This window comes from Pygoscelis adeliae, unplaced genomic scaffold, assembly GCF_000699105.1.
Source record: "Pygoscelis adeliae isolate BGI_AS28 unplaced genomic scaffold, ASM69910v1 Scaffold50, whole genome shotgun sequence".
Lineage (NCBI taxonomy): Eukaryota > Metazoa > Chordata > Aves > Sphenisciformes > Spheniscidae > Pygoscelis > Pygoscelis adeliae.
This window is the reverse complement of record NW_008823963.1, coordinates 44,093-58,030: the sequence shown is the minus strand read 5'-3', so window position 1 is coordinate 58,030 and position 13,938 is coordinate 44,093. Positions and strand designations below refer to the sequence as shown.

General features: G+C 37.6%; 1 protein-coding gene across 1 annotated transcript in view; it reads right to left on the bottom strand.

Moving 5' to 3' along the window:
* The window catches only part of TSGA10 (testis specific, 10), a 74,604-nt gene that overhangs the window by 31,233 nt on the left and 29,433 nt on the right, over positions 1-13,938 (bottom strand). Inside the window, 4 exon segments of the mRNA XM_009323739.1 lie at positions 8,436-8,570; positions 12,387-12,491; positions 12,814-13,008; positions 13,777-13,792. Of these exon segments, the coding sequence (XP_009322014.1) occupies positions 8,436-8,570; positions 12,387-12,491; positions 12,814-13,008; positions 13,777-13,792 (451 nt within the window).

The following is a 13,938-nucleotide window of genomic DNA, read 5'->3' as shown; positions in this document are numbered from 1 at the left end:
CCGCCGCGGGCCGGCGTTGGGAAGGCGTTGACCCCGGCCGGGCCCCTGAGGTACACGGGGCTGAGGAGAAGAGAGCAGACAAGCGACTGTAAAAGAGCTATTTCACCCCTAGAGCTTTCTGCCTTGGCTTTTCTTTCCCCTTTGCCTACCCCTGGTGGTTTAAGGCAGCAACTGGCCATCTCCAGGTTTCTTCTCAAGCGAGTTAAAGACTTGTTGGAGTTGGTGGGGTAATTGCAGCATGTAGCTACAGTCAGTAGGTACATCTGCTAAAAGCAGGTGAGACCGAAATTAAAAATCAGTCAAGATCCTTACAGAGTGAAAGGCTCTAGCTGAAGTTGCTTGCAGCTGTCAATAGTAGTACATATGGATGTTCGAATAGCATACTTGAAGCTTAGTTTCCATGCAAGAGGCAAGAAAGGAAGGCTGGAGGACCTAGCCGGAAGACTTGACAAAAATAACATCAGCAGAATAGTTTCCTGCTTTGGCATCTATGTATTTCAATAAATTTCTCTCAAACTTGTGAGTTCTAGTTTCAGCACATAGCATCTATGTCTCTACAGACAGTCTGGTGTAAAGTCAGTGACTCTGCGGACAGCAGTTTTGCATAGAAAACAGGTGTTGCCTGAAAAAAGAAGGAATACCACACTACATTTTTACCTTGGACTGTGAGACATGTTAGAATGAAAAATGCTGTGGAGCTTGGTTGTTTCTTACGGCAGTGGTAAGGGGAGCAGAAATGAAAATGGGAAACTGGTGCACGCTCAGTCTTAAAATAAGAAGTCATTTCAACGTTACTTCTAGAGCAGCCACTGTGGGTCAAAAAAGAAATTCAATTATAGGTTTCATTTCTGTTAAGTAGCATTGTTTCTAGAAGGCATATGCTATTCTGGCAACAGTAGTTTTATAAAATATTACCGTGTGCAGGAAAGACATACCCTTGTATAAAGCAAATCTGAAAAGCACATTGTTCACCTGCTAGGTTGCACTGCAGCTCTGACAACAAAGAAGTTTTCTGCTTTGTGTACTCTATATAATTGCTTGGGTGTAGGCTGCATTCAAGATAAAAAATGTTTGTTCTTCTCCCACCTCAGGAAATAAGAACACTGAAAACAGTGTAGATGAGAAGCACAAGCTAGGAAACTTAAAAGTAAGCTTGGACTTTTGCATCTGCTGAAATAAATTATTAAACTGCTTCACGGATTTTAATAAAAGTCAAATGTGGGACAGCCTAGAGAAAAATCAAATTGTAATTGTAATTGAGTCAGTTAAAAAAAATCCATTGGATGGAAACATTTCAGGCCATGTCTTATACATAATATTTTAATTATAAGCAAATGTCATTTTTTCAAAGTTTATTAATAAAAAAATCTGATCGATGTCACGAAATGAGGATATATGTTTTGACATAATCAATCCAAGTCAAGTCACATGAAAATTTTATCCATCTCATCAAGCTATTTTTCTTCTGTGTGGAAAGTGTCCAAAATGTAAAACCAACTGTGAAATCTCCTTCCACGTGCTCAGATAACTGTGTATGTTAATACGACAAAGCTACGTATGATTCATTCGTCTTCGTTTCACATACCCCCTCTGCTGGAAATTAATATGAAGGTTCAGTGGATCAGAGGAAAGATCATTAAGAGTGCAAGATACCTTAAAAAAACCTCTTGCTTCTTTTATTAAAAGATCACACTCCTTTACAGACGCTCCAGTGTGTATCAGTAAAACAACTTGTATTCCTTGTTGCAAGGCTATTCATACTGAAATCACTAAGATGTGGAAAGAGGAGCTAATGCAAATTAACTAGTTAAATATCCCATATATACTAACTTTATATGCATTCTGTTGTATCACTTAAGATCTGCTAATACCAAAGTCAGATTAAATAACTTTACAAAAGCAAGAGAGTAAACAGAGCTGCTAAAGCGTATCTGATATTGAAAGCCACGTGCCAATTTAATATTCTACAGCCTCGACTGATACCAACTGGATTAGTTGCTCTCAGAAGAAAGTGGGGAGGGAGTGTAAAATAAAAAACTTGGCTCTAGTACTACCAAGGAGAACCCCACACCATGAGCGTTCTTCCTGGTCAAAGACTAAAACCACTTGCTTTAACACTGACAGCAGAATCTTAACTCCGCTTACATGTTGCTGAAGTTCAAGCTTTATTAGTGACTGAAAGGAAAAAAAAAATAAATCCGGTTTTCTTTGCATGGAAACAGCAGGATAAATCACACAGATACACAGTCCCAAATGCTGCTGAAATGCTGCTTGCATAGATCTTACAAAAAGCAACACACAATGAACTCTTCTTTCTCGGTGGGCCTATACCGGTAATGGAGATACTGTTCTGTATACATAGTAGCTCCTGTTTCTTCTAGGATGAAGAAGAAGAGACTAAGGGGGGGATGATACCAGAGGCACTGAATTCTTTCTAATACAAACCCTGTAAACCAGCTATGCTCAAGTAAAATACCTTCTACTGATTAATGGTGACAGTTTCTATTGCCATGGGTAACCAAATCGGTTGGAAACAACTCCATAACCAGCGGCTAGAAATTAGAAAAATACTGCTGCAGAAGAGCATGAATACTTTTTAAAATACTATAGGATTCTTTGTTATGCAAAACAGATAATTTTACATCATCGCACAGTAGCTGAGAACAAGTTTAACATGCTCTTATTTCATATAAAACCACAAATTGTATTTTCAGGTTTGCCTATGTAAAAATATTGGGGTAAAGGGCAATTAAAAAAATGCATAAAAAATCAAGTACAGCATTGTTCACAGTTGCAAATAAGTGTCACAAATGCAAACAAATTATAAATAGAGTTTTGGTGTATGTTTCTTTCCAGTACAAAATACTGTAATAAAGCAACAACAAGAAAATCACCCTACCATGAGTAACCCACATTATAAGGAAATAGATACTATCACAAAATGTACAAACACATTTCAATTTGGGCATATTCAGTAGTACTTCCTGGGTTTTGAAAAAGTTAAGGTGTGTTACAAATTAGAGAGTTTGCAACCAAAAGCAAAGAACTGTAAATACTTCGTTTGGGCTCATTATCTATCTTTACTTAAGGCTGAAGCAATGTTTCATATTCAGCAATGGTCTGAAGGTTTTCAGAATATACTATTGGAGCAGTACGTACAATTCCCAACCAACAAACACTGTTTGAGTCCTCTTGGGCTATTACTACAGACATTGCCAACAAGCAGCGTTTTTGTTAAACTAAAAGGTATTATTTGCAAACTTCAGCAAATTCAATTAATTCTTTCATTTCTTCTTTCTTTCAGTTTCTGACTTAGGTCAGATGTAGGGAGGTTGCCACTACAGTGATATTGCTCTCTTAATACACTCACTTGAATGATTATTTTTTTTAACCATCAATAATTACATAGCAATTAATTGCTGTCGGAAGTCACTTGAAGTCTATATCCCATCGCCATTGACAAAAGTTCCTTTGGCCCCATCCATGACCTGATGACCCCTTTGCAATTTGCCTGCAGAAAAAAAAGGTTCTCATTTCCATAACGTTTTCTAAACAAAGGCTAACCCTAATAATAAAGGCTATTCCTTTACCAGAGTACTCTACAAAAAGCAAGTTTATTACATCTTGATATTTATAATCTCATATTCCCTTAATCCTCTCTACTTAAGAGAGGAATTTTGAAGTCCAAATTGCTTAAGAATCTTACATTTTTACTTGGTAGGGGAGCACCTCGTTCTGACTTCTTTATGATCTTATATGGAAAAGCTATCGCTATTGCAACTAAGGAATTACATCTTAGGACATGGGCCTCTGCACAGTATATCCACTCCCCAAAAGAACTCAGTTTTATCTATTTTATATTTATCTAATCTCTCCTTCTCATCTTCTAAATGATAGGGTATTAGTTTTATAGACTAAGATCACATTTCTCAAACTTTTTTGTGACCATCTAAAAAAAATCAATATGGCAATATGATTGCAAAACAACAAACCACTTTCTCATCTTCTGGGATGATGAGATGATCATCTTCTCTCATCTGGGAAAAGTGTACAATATGTCTGTTAGTAACTGCACAATGTGGAAATGGTTAATATCATTATGTCTGATCCTACACTCTATTACTTGCAAGTAGTCCCATTAACACTGATGATTGCTGAAATGACTTCTGTGGCTGTCCCCCAAACAAAGAATGAAGAATCGGGACCTACAAATTAAAATCAAGTCACCTGTACTGAAAAATATTGTTGCTCTTCGGGAAGAGAATCCTAGAATTTATGTTAGAGGTACATATTTATATTTTACTTTTTTTTTTTTTTACATTATTCATCAAAATACTTTTACAGGCTTTTTAAAGCTACCTGTTCCTAAAAAGCAACATAGAATCATAGCTACAGCTCCTATCAACAGGTTTTAAAAGACAGTTAGGAGCATTCGTATGGGTTATGCTGTCTTTAATCATTACTCAAATACGCATGTTAATGCTTAGTAGTCAGGTTATCACAAACCAAATTCATATGAAGGAACATACGTGCAAGATGTACGTTTAAAACATTACCACAACCAACGTGCCTTTGCTTTCAAAAATAAACTGGAGATCTTTTTTAAAATTCTTTTATGAAGATAGAAGGATGAATCTATTAAAAAAATGGATAATTGAAATTCATTAAACAGCTATTACTTCTCTATTTCCAAATACAGAAGTATAGATTTCCCAGATGATTTATAGGAGAGAATTTTACACTTTCTCTTGCATTTAAAGTGTGAGAATATAGAACATAGACAAATGGTATGACATAATGTGCAGAAATTCTGAGCAAGTTTAAGTGCCAATAACTATCACCAAACAGTACTCACTCATATTAAAGAATTCTAAGTAGAAACTTTGTGCAGTTTTAATAAAATTCTTAGAAGTTGAACACACCTCCAGTATGTATGGAAACACAAAAAAATACGTATCTTCATAGATGGATATCGAAACGTTGGTATCTGCTGGCATTGCTATCTTATTTATCCAAATTAATAAGTCAGTCAGGTTTGAAGGGGGGAAAAAAAACCCAAACTCTTCCTGTCTTGAGATGGCACAGCATTCTCTCAAGCATAATACTCACATAGTTCAGCAAAAATACATCCAAATCATAACACCTGAATATAGACAGTTTTCCCCCCAATAAAGTTTCATATCATTATTTTCTTTCCCTTTTTTCAGTTACATCAATAATCTTTTAAAATTATGCACACTTTTAAAATAAAAGCACACTGTCAGTAGAGTCGATGGAACTTGCGGGTTTTTTTCTGTTTACCGAGAGGGGCCATCTCACACAATAATACAAGAGGTGGGAGAGGAAGCTATCTAGACTGATTTCTTCCCACTGAACAACATTAACAGTGACGAAAAACCTGTGCAAGCATTTGTGAAATAAATTTAATGAAATTTAGCATTCAGCAGGGAAAAAATTATAATTAAATGAGCATTAAGCTTGAACTCTAACTCTCCAGATGGTGTGCAGTCTTCACAAGCCATTGTGAATATAACATTATGAGTCCTTGAAACACGAATCCCTAGAAAGAAAAAGAAAAGTAATCTAATTTGTTTCATGTTCAGTGAATACAGCAGTACATTCTGATGTTTCCATGTGCAAAATTTTAAGGTTTTGATTACGAAAGCACTTCGGGCAGGCTTCCCAGTCTCTTCAACAGTCAATCCAGATCATTTGAAGGGTTAGATTTTATTGTACAGAAGTGCTATAATGCTCTTCAAAGTGAAAGGCAAGCTTTGGACTCCTATCACTTAAGAAAATCGGACAGAAAATGTCTTTCCCACTAGGTCTGCAAGACAAACTACAAGGCACATCCTTTTCACTTTACTGAAACAAGAGGTCTGGTGCAATAAAGACAGAGAGAAAGATGGAAGAATAAGAAAAAAGTTACTGTCCAATTTACTTCTGATATTGCATTCTCAATAAAATAAAAAGGTGACTGTCTGCCTCATCTCCTGTCACAGTGTCTGCTAAAATAGCACCAAGACACTGTAGAGGAGGAAGGGTATTAATGGTGATTCCAGCACTGCCATCTCATTATACTTCATGCACTGCAGAGTCAGACATTAGCTGTGGAAGAAGCCTCTCCACCAATGAACAGTTGTTTCTACAATATCTTTTTCTTTCCCTGCAACTGAAAAATGAAATTCCCCCTCCAGGAGGATTATTTCTAGTACTATTCTGCTTTAAATCCAACAGGAACTTACACCTAGATTGTGTTTCATCAATTCCCCATGTACCTATTTTAAAAGTCTTAATTCTGTCATTCTGCTGCTGATTACACCCAAATATTTGCATTGATATTTTTGCTTTTACTCTCTCTCAGGCCATACTTTACATTGGTTTTTCTTTCATTCTGATCGAAATGAATTTTTCTGAATCTTTCTAGAGTTAGCTAGGAGGGAAATGATTTCATCATCCATAAATATTTCAGACATTTCTACTATTCCGTCTTTTTCTTGATACAGACTCTAAGTTCTTGACGTAAAATTTATCAAGAACTATAGTATTCTGGACATTAGAGCACTCACACGGACATAGGTAAATCAAATGTATATCACTTATACAAAGCAGACAGATGCAGATTCAGATCTTTGCTCTGTCTCAGGACAACCTTATCAAACAGACTATTTTATTCATCACTGTATCACCACAGTACACAAACCTGATAAATTATTTCCAGTTAAGCTTTTAAAACATAGCATAGACTGCCAAAGCTTCAGTTTTTATTGCACTTTTTTTTTTTTTTAATGAAAACAATCCCAAACCATTTAGTATAAATAAGTAAGTAAGTCTGGAGCAACCCTAGCTCTTCCCACTTAGCCAAGAAAGTATAACAAAGAGCTGGATGAGGAAAAAAGTTATGAATTATGTTAGTATCTTGAGCACTCAAAAATGGAAAATAATTAAGCAGAAAAAAATTTCAGTTCATTTGCACTCAAAAGCTACATTGATTTAATTGAGAAAGATTTAGCTTAATCCAGCTAAAGATTTTAAGCAAACAAAGTATTTATACCTGGCTCACACATTTCATTTTTAGTCCTTACTTAAACTCATTGATCCCCAGGAATGTGCAAAAGCAGATCATGCCGCATCAGACCAGCCAGGAGAAAAAAATACACCACCCACCCCAAGAAGGAAGTTGAATTCATAATCTAGTTTGTAGAAGATTAGTCTCGATTTGGTATTTAGCCAGAAGTTTACTAATTAGAAAGGAATGCTATCACCCTGAAAAGGGGGTGATACAAATAGAAAAAGCACCATAATTATTAGTATCAGTGTGGTGACTGCATGGATTTGATCCCTCTTTTCTTTATACTGTATCAAAAATAGAAGAAAGTGCTATGGTAATTAAAAGTAAATTAAACCATTCCAAATGATACAATGCTTATTTCAACAAATTTAAGAGCTACGCTGTACTCAGACTAAGGAGGAGTAGACGCGGTTCTATCAGAGGAATGGAGACTCCCTGTACTTGCTATCAGGGACTGGCAATGGCTACAAAATCAGTCTTGCACAGCTGTGTTTTCCTACTAAGGGCATCAGAACCAGCTCACTGACCCAAGGAAACTTGCCTCGTATCCTTAGGACCTGTGTACTTAGAGGAGCCTTTGGTAACAAAGATTAATCAAGCGCAAAAGGTAATCATCTCAGTTACCAAAGTATTAACAAAATTCATCTTGGAAGTACATAACCATCTCAAAAGCAGAAATTATTTCCTGCAAATCATGAATTGAGAATTTTTCCCCCACAACTGGCAATTTTTTTTAATGCATGCTGCCATCAATCTACCAAAAATTGTGATGCAACAAGCATGCAGCTACCAAACTAAGCCGAGACTGAAACTGACAGGGGAGTAGCTGCATATTGTGGAGGCTCCATTTCGCTGATTGTTGAAAGGAAAGCTGAGTGTGCTCCTCCTTCAGGGTTACAAGTATTTGAAGGCTTTTAGAATGCATTTATGTTTCTTGTAAAAAATGCACATATATAGAGTAAAAACTATTCTGAAAACTATTAGAAGAAGAAAGGCTGGATAGTTGTGAGCTTTTATGTAGGAAAGACGAAAATATTTACCTCTACACCTGCACAAAATGGTGGCAAGTCAAGCAGAGATTTTCTGTAGCGTTATTTCTATTACTGTTTTAAGAATTTATGACTATAGCATCCCGGTGCAAGTAGTTGCTATTAACCATATAGTTTTGATACGCCTCGATAAAACAAAATAAAAGGAGTATCATCAAAAGATTGTGGTCCTGAATCTTTTGTAACTTTTCTTGGAGCAATGTAATTCCATGGAATTCAGCCAATATTTCAACAAGAAGTATCAGAGTTCATCCTTTTATCTGTGTCCCTCCCCCCCCCAGTGTGTGGAACTTAAATGTTGTTGAACCACTTACCCTTCCAGGGACCAGTCCAGAGACCAATCAGGAGATTGATGATGGGAATGTTCAGGTGATGATGTTCTTAATGTAGAGCTTAACTGACACGAGATTGTACGATTCTGGCGTCGAAGCTCCTCTACAGCACATTCCCTAAATAAACATTATTTTAGAGTGAGACTAAGCACTTTTCAAAAATCATCAAAATTATCTCATAGTCATTATAATATTTTTTTTCTATTTAAGATTGCCAGCTTTTTAATTTTATTTTCTTTTAAAAGGAGATGTGGTGTTCATCATATATTTCTCTGAAAGATGGATTAGTGACTCTCTCTGTTACTCCCTTACTCAGATTTAGTTCTACATATCCATTGTCTCTATTTTCCCTAAGAGACAGAAGCTAGCCGTGGTTGCTGCAGGTTAAACTCTAAAAATTGTAAAAATCTCCAGGGAGGAAGAGCCTAATTTTAAAGTTATTCACAAGTCTGCAACATAAGGACAATCACTAAAATCAGCAACGACATTAATGTAAGAACAGTGTTGCTCGCGGTATTCTTGTGCCGTTTGAGTTGGCAAGGCCAGTGGACTAGAGTCTACCTAAAGTTCCCTGGAGCTGGTGGATATTCAAGAGATGCTGGACTCCCCAGTGGGAAGGTTGTAAAATGGTAGTCTGGTCATTTTGACTGCAAGAGGTGGGGCCTGGATACTGGATCAATCCGTAACTCCTGCATCTGGGTGCAGGGGGAGGAAGTACATGGGACTGGATAATACATTGGAAAATTTTGGAGGTACATACTCATCTGGGATCCTGGTTTCAGGCTGCCAGTTGTTTACATAAGGAGAATCTAGTCTGGGTTGGATTGGGAAACTACTAGGAAGGGTAGCTACAACCACCCCTGAGTTTCAGTGTATAACCCCAGTAAAACCTGGACAATGGTGCATTATAAATGAATGGGTGTATTGGGAGGATAGCCCTGATCCAGGCTGGAAAAAAAAGGACTCCAAGTTGCCCAAAACCTTGCAAATGAAGGTACAACTGGGACTGACCGTATAGTATTGAACTGAAACTGACTCCAGTGTGACTTAGCCATTACCACAGACCTACCTATGGAGCGCACCACTGAAGCAGATCACCAAAACCTGCAGGAGAGGGATCAGATCCAGCACCAGCTCACGGATCTGAATCAACAGGCAAGAAAAAGGCTCGCTCTAGCAGTGGGAGCCCAGTGGGATGGTAACAGTCTTCCACCTAGCTACCAACATCCCACAACCTTGTGCCTGGGGAGGTGTCATATGCGCTGTAAAGACTACAGAACCACTTATCTACATTGACTGCTACTCTTCCTAGCATTATTGCTTTTAAGGGCTTTACTATGCACATGCTGTACTGTCTTTAATGGTCAAGATGGTGCTGGCAATGGTGGGAAGTCAGAGTGCAGCTGCTTGCAGCTCTCACAGGTAACATCGCTCTGTAGGATACCAAGTTTGGGTATGAATGTAGCAAAACTGTGACCAATGGGGAAAAGTAACCATGGGAAAGTTTTTTATTTGGGAGGAGACTGGGGCAGAGAAAGGGAGATACAAGGGCAGCAAAAAGGAGGGTCAAGAAACAGAAAGGAATAAAAAGATATGCAAGTCATGCACTTGGGGTTGTCCAGGGATATCTGACAGTCAGTCCCTGTGCTTGGTCACCACAGCTGGAACAGGAAAATAAATCAAACCTGTTGTTTCCACATGAGTCCAAACTGCTTCCGCAGTCATGAATATGGGAGAGATGGGGAGGTGCTTTTCCTGACTGGTAAAGAAAAACCCAGACAGATGGATTAAGCTTCCTGGTATCACTGTGTTGGTGCTCATTCAAGGCCTGACAGTGTTGGCACTTCCACCTCCTAATTTCAGGCATTATTTCATTCTGCACCAAGGCAATAAATCAATACGACTAGCTAAGTCAGTGTTAGAACAAGGATATCATCTACCCACTCGTTTAAAGTGACAACAAAAAAACCCAGTCAGTACTGACATCTGCTGCTTCCATTATATACTATCATGACACTGATTTTAGTAATAGTATTTTTCCTCTCTGGCTAATTTTCTGGTTTTCACTTGCCAGTACCAGAAAAATAGATTGGCTGGAAGAAGCCAACTTGGAGCTTTAATCACTTTCCCTGCAAGTAAGAGAGATAGATATCTGCTCTCATAAAGCATGACTTTCTGAGGAAAAACAGAAAAGAAATAAAATTCTTGTAACCTTTGCGGGACATTGAAGGGACACTGTTTTGATTTTATGAAAAAGCCAAAAAAAGAAAAAAGCTCTAGCCTTTCAAAGACAACTAAATCTAATGTCAGCCTCAGATTTTTATATGAGAACATTTCAGTCTTTGCTATCTAAGATTTCTGCATATTGTTTTTGCAACTGACTTACAGACTGCATAATGGAACCTAGCTTTGTTCTTTCCAAAATAATTCAGATAATTATGTTTGTAATTCTCTTGAAATAGAAGAGAAATTCTCTTCAAGAATGAAAACCGGCGATCTTTGCCTCAGCATAGGCTAAACAACCATGTTAGTAACAAATTATCCTTAACTAGGAGAAAAGATTAAGTGTGGAGGCTGATTCAACTTTCTGCCAATGAACACTTCAAGAAGAAACACTTGAAGTCCCTACCAGGGAGCACCCATACACCATGAGATGGATGCACTCACACAGGGGGAGTAGAGAAACAACAGTCTGAAGAAGATCGAGTTTCTTTTAAAACAAAGGTACTCCTGTATTAGCATACGGTCTGGCTCATTATATGCAGCTGAAGAAGCACAAATGGTGCCACCTTTTAAACTGACTTGCACATCTAACCCAAAAGTTTAGCGGTTTTTGCCATGACTTCAGAGTAAAGGAGAATCCAATTTGAAATTGAAACATACACCGAGACATTTAAGAAATCCATCTTTAAAAGGCCTAACATCAGGTATAGAGATGCCCCCTCCAAAACCCTCATTCTTACCTATGAGGGAACATGGAACATAGAACATCAACAAAGCAATTTACTACAATTAAACAAGACACCTGATTCTCAAACCTGTGCTATAATCACATTCCTCTTTCTTTTAGCCGTCTCTTTTACATACCCAAAATAATGCCTGAGACGGTAATATTTTATCCTCAATACATCCATGAAATAGAGAATGCTATTGTTTCACAGATAAGAAAACTATTTAAGGCACTGAGACTACGTAGCTAAACTAACTCATGAAGCAGGCCAGGGACCACTTTCTGGTACTGTGGCCAAATTGTATGAAACAGCTTGTACATATTGTTAAACCCTCTTCCCACAAAAAAAAAAAAAAAAAAAAATTTACTTTGGCCATACTGCCATTTGGGAACCACCCCTAGCACCTTCTGTGCCCCAAACAGTACCTAGCAGAAGGCGGGTTGGTATGGGCTAAAATCATGCCAGGGTGTGTACTAACAAACTGTATGGACAAGTATACAGTTGTGTGGACCCCTCAAGTCAATGCTCTGACCTGGTTTAGTTCACTAGTACAGTTGTAGCCAAAAGGTAGCCATTCATACCGCAGAACTTAGTGGTCTATAAATCACTTGTCTAGCCAACTAGTCACCTAGACTCTCACTATAGATCAAGACAGGCATCACTACAAATAAGTGAAGACAGACGAGCATCTTCAGGAAAGTGATCCATCCCATCCTAAAACAGGCCATTCTAGAGGGCAGTTTATCTCACTGTCTTGTTCCATTGGCTATAAAGGGAACCTAGACAACTAATTTAGACAGCGTGTATAACAGCTACACAGACTGAATTCAGTGATGTGAATAGCTTCTTAACACACAGGAGGTGTACAGCAGAGCAAAACCAAACTTTGCTGTTTATCCTACTGATTAGTCTAAGTCATAGTACTATATTGCATTTCACCCCAATTAGATGCAGGAAGCACAATACCAAAACATATACTTGCCTTTCAAAGCGCTCAGTCCCCAGCTGTCTTTTGGTGATATCCAGTTCCAACTCTAGCTGAGCTGCTCTATTTCTGAGCTGAGTAAAATCTCGACTCTGCACAGCACTGTAAAGTCCATACACTTTAAGTAGATAGCAACTATAATCCTCCAAGTATGTTACCAAATACAATTTTCCAAAATTAAAAAGGCAGCTATACCATGCAATTGAGATTAAGAACATTTTTTGGAGTAAAATATAACACTACACAGAAAAGTCTACTGTTCCTCTATAGCTGAGGAATCAGAAGTAGCTTTTTGGTATCTTCTGCTGTTAAAGTAACCAAGGTACATTGGCCATTTGAAAATGCAGCTAGGTATAAAACCATCTGTGTGCATAAACACTTGGGAAGAATGAAAAAACCTGCAATATTCTGGTCATTTACTCACAATTTATTTTCTGCTAAAAAAAGCTGTTCCTTGAGAAACTGAATTTCAGAGTCTTTTTCTTGCTTTGCTATCTGTGACTGAAATTCTTTCTCACGATTGGACACAAGCAAAGATTCCAGGTTTTTCATAGATGCTCTTTCATTTCCCAGTTGTTTTCTCAGCAGCTCTATTTCAGAATGGGATGACTCACACTTGCTCTGCAGCTAAACAAAAATTTTAAAGTTTTATCTATCTATTATGGTAACCTTTTTAAAAGAAAAAAAAAAGAGAAAAAGAAAAAAGTATGTCCGGGATCAATGACCAAAATTCACTTTCACTCCAAGATGGATGATTAGTGTGATATTTGCCCTCAGTCAAAATCCTGTGTCAGATTTATAAATCCACCCAATGTATATATCAGAATATAAACATACTTGATAGAAATGACAAAAGGCTATGAAATATACAGCTCAATGGATACAGACTGTAGACAGAATCATTAAGAAGGAGGAGGGAAGTTCTACATTTTGTTGAGGCAAGAAACTACTGATTAACCATTTGCATGCAGGAAATGACACCTGGTATAACAAACCAATATCTGCATCTCCAGCAGAGTGAGATTACACTTATTTTACTTAAAGGAGCATCAAGAATAAATCTGGGAGGAAAGGGAAAATGAATAAAATCCAAAACAAGATTGAGCATCTATATATCTTGGGGGAACCTAAAAAAGAATACTACCATAAAACCTAATACCTTCCACTGAAAAGGGAACAATGGACGTACCTGAGACATAACTACACATGCAAAAAAAAAATCCTGGAGACGGTGAGTCAGGAAAATCTCCATTGAGTCAGCTACAGAGACACAGAAAACTGTCTGTTTTAATCTTAGCGTAAGCAAGCTCGATGCTATTTTTCCTTCATCTTTTCACGTATGCATTTTAGTATGTCTAACTGAGTCCATTTGGGGTACTGGAAACACTTTTACCTGTATTTTACTCAAACCTAGTTTACTAGTTTACATTGAGCACAATAATGCTCACCCAAAGGTCATAGTAAATCTATGAACTGACACATCTTAACAAACACCCCACCTCTCCTGCACATTCTTCAGAATTTTCAGAGGATAACCATTTATGTGTTC